We start from the raw sequence: 7,984 nt of genomic DNA on the forward strand, positions 1-7,984 counted from the left end.
AACTATTACTGTTTTTGAACAGAACGTTACGTCAGCATTTGCATGACCAATTTTTTTTTCATCTACTGGTCAAACATCGGCAAATCTCTTGAAGTTCGTTCAATCCATTTAGCGCATTTTTAATCAACAAAATTGTTGTATCACGCTGCTTCCTATAGGTGCAATATATCATAATGCCTGTTTCAATGCAAACCTCCAGCTGGCTGCTGGTCAAAGTGAACGCTTTCACGTGCTCAACCTGGAATAATGTTGGAATCATATGTATATATCTACATGTGTGTGTTACACATACATACTGGCTGACGATGCGATGCCACTCTAACAAAGTGAAAAAGAGGAAAGTTTTCCTCTTAAAAGCAATTGAGACACTTGGATGTGATGGGGAGAAGAGGAAGAACATACTACTTCTAAATGAAAGCCTCTAGGTGTATGTATTCAAAACTTCTGATTCATAGTTTTGTTTCTTTGAATATTTTGCAGAGGAACATCTCAGTAATAGCTACAAATGAGTTAGAAATAAATGGAATATAAGTATGCAGGTTTATTTAACAATAGATGTTTTGCTTTCCACATTATTGTTAAAGTTACAGTTCTTTTTGTATATTAAACATGATGACCATGAATGTAAAACCGAATGACACAAATGTATAAATATTAGAAATGACATTATGAATGAAAGATTTTGCAAGTACATAATTGGTGAGTCAAACAACATAAACATTGAAAAGAGCCGTTTTGTCTAAAGTACCATTTCACACCCAATCCTCCTGCTCATTTTTCTACGCTCTTCGATGATGATATTGAATGGTTGTGTTTTTTCGTTCGACATTATTCCACCCTGAGGGATATCGCTTTTATCTTTCATCTGGTTTGCCCAGACCGTTGCTTTCGCACTTGAATGAGATTTGGAGGGAAATTCAAGACTTTCGCTGCGCTTTCACCCAGTTTTCCGGTTATTGATGATATAAATCAAGGGGAAGTTGCTGGCATTTATTCAAATATTGGATTTGGCGAAGAAAACTACCACTTGGTGGGTGGTCTCCGGATTCCTTATGGAAATGTTGCATTGATGTTCACATACCTTCATAAAATGAATATTAACGCCATCCTTAGTACAGAGAGTAAACAACTTTCCGTTTTTGTGCATTGTCAGTTATAAATACCTTTAGTTTTCCGGATTTTTTTCTCATTTACTTTACCTCACTCAAAGTGTTATGTTCACATAGGCACTAATCAACGATAATATTTGATCACTGCATTAATACTGGGTGGGGGGTGGGTCGGATGTAAGACGGACATGTTTAGCAAATACTCTATTTTGACAGTGTATACAATACGATAATTAAAATTTTATCTCCATACTATTTATTTCAACAAGGGTACTGTTGATTCCGCTACGTCGACACTCCGTCGAGCCCCCGATGCCCCAGTTTCGACCACACCCGACGGCCATCAAAGGGATTGTTTCGTGCACGATAGACGTCAGACCCCGTAGGTAGAAACAATAGGGACACAGAACAAGCAAGTGAATGTGATGACATGCAGATCACTCTAGAAGCTAAAATTAAAATAATTTGGATTAAGTGAATTACTTATGCTCTAATGAAATGAATTCCAAGTGCTACTTATTATCTAACTGTTTAGATACCATGCAAGTAATTTAAACATCTAAATGGTGAAACTCGTGATCTATATGCTAGTTGTTTCTTATTGCAGTTTTTGAAGTAGCTTACTGGAATTGTACTACACATGAATTCGTAGATATATATAAAATTACAGATAAGGGTGAGACAGATTATTTGGCAAAATGCTTTGATTATATCTACATATATTTTTTCTTTAATAGCATAAATTTAAGGAAGTGCATTCAAAACTAGTAACTAGGATACATACACTTAAACACTAAATTGAACTACGACACTTGTCACAGGGTGAGCAACTTAACTATGCTTTATCAAAAACCATTATTTAACCGTTATATAACACGAATTATTGCAGGAAGAATTTATAAGTTGAAGAATCAACGCATCAACTAGAACGGTTGAGCGGTAACGAATTACTACAAGTAAAACGAAACATATTTATTATTGTCACCTACTAAAATTATGCTTTCTTGTAGGAATTTTGTAATTTATTCTTCGTATCATCTCACCAATAAATTCACATAATTGACTATTCGTCTATTACCGCCCAACATCTTACAAAATTCTTGTAAGCATCTTCCAAGAACGCCAAGTATTAGACGACTGGTGCTAATCGGTAGCTGGATACCATGAGCACTACCAGTGGGAAGTCAGGAAACAGAACCGAACGCCAGGCTACTGAGGCAGCTGTAGTCACCGGAATCGACAGCCTTACTATCGTGGATAAAGCGAAAAGCGGAGCGAAGGATGCTGCGAATCAGGTAACTGGCGCAGAATGCGCAGCAGCTCTACAGCCTACAAAAACGGTCCTGAATCCCAAGGCAGATGATGCAGTCGGTGCCGTCGCCGAGGATCGTACGACGGGAACCAAGCCAAAGCAAGTAACTAATCCAAGGGCTGCAGTCCCTGTCGACCCTCAACAATTATCGACGGCTCCAGCCGGTACGACATTGTCCAGTATACGAGTCAGAGTCACTAGATTTAGCCATTGCGAAATGTGCAACGATCGCGACAATAGCAGGATGGTGCAATGCGATAATTGCAGTCTATGGTATCACTTTTCGTGCGTTGATGTGACTAGTGGTATAGCAGATTATAGCTGGGTCTGCCCTGCGTGTGCGGAAGAAAGCAGACAGCTGCACGGGACGTCAGCGCATTGTGAGATTCTACATCAAGATCCATCGTCCAATCAGTTGAGTTCTAAGAGGTCTCTTGGAAAAACGAGCAGCAAGCGAAGTGAGCAGCGAAGAATCGATCGTCGGCTACAGAAACTAGAAGAAATCAAGGAACTGGAAAAAAGGTTTTTAGAAGAAAAATATCGCATTCTGGACGAAGAAGACGACGACGTTGGAACGGTATCAAGCGATGATTCTATGACCACCAACGAAATAGTAAAAATTCAAGGTTGGCTGAGAGAGACGGATCAATGTGGTGAGGGCGACTCTGGGCTTGTCGAAGAGGATGTGCGACCAAATCCTGCTATCGGCGGAAATACGGGCCATGAAACGCTTCATGGGTTTGCGCCAAATCAACGCTCTACGCCACGGAGTCAAATCAATCGTCAAGCACCAAGATCAGATTCGGCAGCGGCACGTGGTACCAATATGCAATCCCACCGAATGATGGATACTTTCAGTATATCCCGGTCCGAGCTGCGGTCTGGAACACGGATGCAGTCCTACCCGACAAGAACTCTAGGCTGCCCATCAGCAGCGAAAGTTCATTTTCAGCAACCTGCGCAGTCAGAGATAAGAAATCAACAGCATATTAGTTCCGGGTCAGATCGAATACAACGACGTGAACGCTACCCATCGTTAATCGACGAGCCAGAACATGACCAACATCTAGACGAAGATTCTTTATGCGTTCTAAATCGGAGTCAATTAGCGGCGCGGCAGGTCGTGCCCAAAGATCTTCCGGAATTCAGCGGGAATGCAGAGGATTGGCCTCTGTTTTATTCGACGTACAATTCTTCGACACACATGTGTGGTTTTTCTAACGAGGAAAACATGCTTCGTATTCGAAAATGCTTAAAAGGCAAAGCCCTCGAAGCCGTACGATGTCGGCTCCTTCATCCGACTAACGTTGCCGGTGTGATGTCTACGTTAAAAATGCTGTATGGTAGACCCGAAGCGATTGTGCACGCGTCGATTAGGAAGATCAGATCACTGCCAGCACCGCAAGTGGAGAAACTTGACACCTTGATCAACTTTGCGTTGACCATAGAAAATTTGGTCGCAACCATCGAAGCGTGTGGCGTTCAAGATTTCGTATACAATGCATCGTTGAAGTTTGAACTGATCGATCGGCTTCCCCCCGGTTTGAAATTGGATTGGGCGAAGCATTCCAGGAATAACCCAGCGCCAAACCTTACGGACTTCAGTTCTTGGTTATATGCAATCGCAGAAGACGCCAGCACCGTAATGCAAACTTCCAGTACCTCAGCCAGAAGCCGATGGACAAAAAGCGATGGATTCATCAACGTGCATGCTGACGCTGACTGTACAAATCTGCGATCATTACAAGCAGACAGGCCAGGATCGCAAAGTTCATCGTTAGTAGAACTACCAGAGTGTATCGTTTGCAAAAACGACTGCCAATCAGTGGCCAAATGCAAACGATTTACTGAACTCACTCTGGACGCTAAATGGGACGTAGTTAGAGAGGCGAAGCTATGCAGGAAATGCTTACGTAGGCATAACGGAGTGTGTCGTCAGCAAAAACCGTGCGGTACAAGAGGATGCACCTTTCTACATCATCCCTTGTTACACAATGAGAGATCGCATGTTTCAATTGGACCATCGGAAACACCTGCCGACGCGTTTGGTAGTTGCAACATCCACATGACTCAAACCAATGAGATACTGTTCAGAATTGTACCGGTATTGATTCATGGACCTTCAAAAGTAATACGAACCTATGCGTTCATAGACGACGGGTCAGAGCTGACACTAATGGAACAAAGTCTCGCAGACGAAATAGGAGTTTGGGGCCCAAAGTCATCCCTGTGCCTTAAATGGACGGGGGGCACGAACCGAGTGGAAGACGAATCTCGAAAGGTTGCCGTGGAGATATCTGCTGTAGGATTCGACTCTAGGCGACACCAGTTGACAAATGTGCAGACAATTCACGACCTACAACTACGCCCGCAAACCATGGTGCTTTCTGAACTACAAGAACGATTCAGTTACCTTAGCGGATTACCAGTGGAGTCTTACATCAATGTCTGTCCTCGTATCCTTATCGGGCTGGATAATGCGTATCTCGGACATGTGCTGAAAAGTCGAGAAGGAAAACCACGCGAACCCATCGCCGTCAAAACGCAACTAGGATGGATAATCTATGGCAGTTGTAACCAAAAGCGGCGAAGCTCAAATTACGTCAATGTACACACCATAAAAGTTTGTGACTGTAATCCACAAACCGATGAAAACCTGCATCTTGCGATGAAAACCTATTTTGACCTTGACAGCCTGGGGATTTTAACTCCGAACAAGACTCTTCGATCGCCCGAAGAACAACGTGCCGTAGAACTCCTGGAAAAGCAGACCATACCTAAAGCAGGACGATATGAAGCGGGACTACTTTGGAAGTATGAAAACGTACGTCTTCCAAACAGCAAAGATATGGCATACAAGCGATGGCAATGTCTAGATAGACGAATGAATCAGGACAAGCAACTATCGGCAACTATCCAACAAAAAATGGCAGATTACGTGTCTAAAGGGTACGTGCGAAAGCTGACGGAACCTGAACTCAACGTTCGTCCAGCTCGCGAGTGGTACTTACCGGTCTTTCCAGTTATGAATCCCAACAAGCCGAATAAGGTTAGGCTGGTATGGGATGCAGCAGCCTGTGCATATGGAATATCACTCAATTCGTTACTTCTAAAAGGTCCAGATCTCCTTACGTCTCTCCTTACGGTGCTCATTCAATTTCGAGAATTCCGTATCGGAATATGCGGAGATATCCGTGAAATGTACTTGCAAATATTGCTTAGCAAAGATACTCGATTGCGCTTCTTCTGGAAAGAGAACGAACATGATACAAGTCCACAAGTCTTCGAAATGCTGGTATTGCCTTTTGGAGTTTCGTGTGCGCCGACTATAGCCCAATATGTTAAAAACATCAACGCCAAACAATTTGAACACGAGCTTCCTACGGCGGTTCGGGCAATAGTTGATCAACATTACGTCGATGACATGCTTTCGAGTGTCGAAACTGAAGGAGAAGCCATTGCCTTAGCAAGCAACGTAAAACAAATCCATGCAGCAGCCGGATTCGAAATGAGGAATTGGATTTCGAATTCTGCAACTCTTCTAGAAGCGCTGGACGAACCGAAAACGGAGGAAAAAGATCTAACAATAGCCGAAGAAGGTGTGACTGAGAAAGTGCTTGGATTATTGTGGAATACAAACACGGATTGCTTCACCTTTAAGGTATCGCCACGATATGATCCTGAGTTGATATCAGGAATGCGAATTCCGACCAAACGTGAAGTGTTGAGAACCCTAATGATGATATTTGATCCATTGGGGCTCATAGGTCACTTCCTTATGTTCCTTAAAGTGATTTTGCAAGAGATCTGGAGAACGTCTGTAACCTGGGACGATCCTATTGAGGAAATTCAATTTGAAAAGTGGTTGCAGTGGCTGAAAGTGTTGCCTGAGGTAGAAAAGGTGGAAGTTCCTCGGTGCTACAGGTCAACGATATCGATCGAAAGTGCTATGGAGGTGCAAATGCATGTATTTGTTGATGCGAGTGAAAATGGATTTGCAGCGGTAGTGTACCTCCGATTTCAGCAAGGCAACTTGACTGAAACTGCGTTGGTGGGATCTAAAACCAGAGTTGCTCCGTTAAAATTCTTATCGATTCCCCGTTCCGAACTTCAAGCTTGTGTTATTGGAGCCCGATTTTCCACCAGTATACTCAAATCGCTGACTGTAAAGGTAGACAGACGTTTCTTCTGGACCGACTCTAGCGACGTTATCAGTTGGATTAATAGCGACCATCGCCGGTATAGTCTATTTGTAGCCTTCCGGATCAGCGAGATACTTGACACTACCGAAATGCACGAATGGCAATGGCTCCGAACCCAATCCAATGTAGCCGACGAAGGAACGAAGTGGAAGCGGGTTCCTGACTTGAGGAATACTAGTCGATGGTTTACTGGACCTGATTTTTTGAAGAAACCAATCAACGAATGGCCGGTAGAGTTAGCGGCTCCAAAAGCGACCAATGAGGAACTTCGTCCACATCTACTCGTCCACGTTATAGTGCCCGGTCCTGTTATAGATCCAGAAAACTTTTCCCAGTGGACACCTCTAGTGCGACGGGTAGCATTAGTTTTCCGCTTCATTAGCAACGTAAGAATTTCTGATGCTGAGCAGCGAAGCAAAGGATCACTTACGACTTGCGAACTAGTACGAGCAGAAAGATATTTGTACCGTTTTGCACAATGCTGTGCATACGCGGATGAAATAGCAGTATTGACAAATAAGCGCGTATCAAACGGTAATGAGATGTCGGTACCAAAGAGTAGCCCAATATATCAGCTTTGTCCCTTCCTCGATGAACATGATGTCCTCCGTATGCGAGGCCGAACCGCCGCCTGTCCGTTCGTCGATCAACATGCTGTCAACCCAATCATTCTTCCAAGGAATCATCAAGTCACCCGACTGGTAGTGGGTCATTATCATCGAATGTATCACCACCAAAATCATAACACTGTCCTCAACGAGCTTCGACAGCGGTACGTCATATCACGTTTAAAGGCCACCTTCAACAAGATCCGTCGTGATTGCCAGCAGTGCAAGAATGATCGCATACGCCCTCTGGCACCCATTATGGGTAATTTGCCTGTGGCTCGTCTGGCCGCCTACAGCCCTCCATTTAGCCATATGGGTGTCGATTATTTTGGGCCTTTATCAGTCAGTGTTGGGCGCAGGTCTGAAAAGCGGTGGGTCCTCCTAGCAACTTGCCTTACCACGCGGGCTATCCATCTTCAAGTTGTGCACTCCATGACCACCAATTCCTGTATTATGGCTATAAGAAACGTTATGGCCAGAAGAGGTACACCTGCTGTTATTTACAGTGACAGAGGTACGAACTTTCAGGGAGCATGCTCAGAATTGGAGACCGCAATGAAGAACTTAGATAATGAGAGCAGGGGCGTACAATTTCGTTTTAATGATACACTTTCAGCAACATTTTGAATGAGTCACTTCAAGTGTTTCATACATTTTACTAATGACTCGGTCGTTAAAAAAACTTTTCCACTCATCGTAGCACTCGGTAGTCTCCCACCCGGTCGCATTGCTTGTGCTTCACGCGTCAGAGCA

The 7,984-nt window shown here is 43.6% G+C and overlaps 1 protein-coding gene and 1 long non-coding RNA gene across 2 annotated transcripts; both read left to right on the plus strand.

The window, feature by feature from the left end:
- Nucleotides 1-1,381: 1,381 nt before the first annotated feature.
- LOC134287113 (uncharacterized) lies at nt 1,382-2,259 on the plus strand. The gene is made up of 3 exons (XR_009997034.1): nt 1,382-1,931; nt 1,999-2,065; nt 2,120-2,259. It is a non-coding gene; the product is annotated as an uncharacterized LOC134287113 (long non-coding RNA).
- Nucleotides 2,260-2,272: 13 nt separating this feature from the next.
- Nucleotides 2,273-7,667, plus strand: LOC134286612 (uncharacterized). Its single transcript, XM_062848246.1, has 2 exons — nt 2,273-7,573; nt 7,653-7,667. The coding sequence occupies exons 1-2, from the start codon at nt 2,273-2,275 to the stop codon at nt 7,665-7,667; spliced, it is 5,316 nt and encodes a 1,771-aa protein (XP_062704230.1).
- Nucleotides 7,668-7,984: the final 317 nt, after the last annotated feature.

This window comes from Aedes albopictus, chromosome 2 (assembly GCF_035046485.1).
Source record: "Aedes albopictus strain Foshan chromosome 2, AalbF5, whole genome shotgun sequence".
NCBI lineage: Eukaryota > Metazoa > Arthropoda > Insecta > Diptera > Culicidae > Aedes > Aedes albopictus.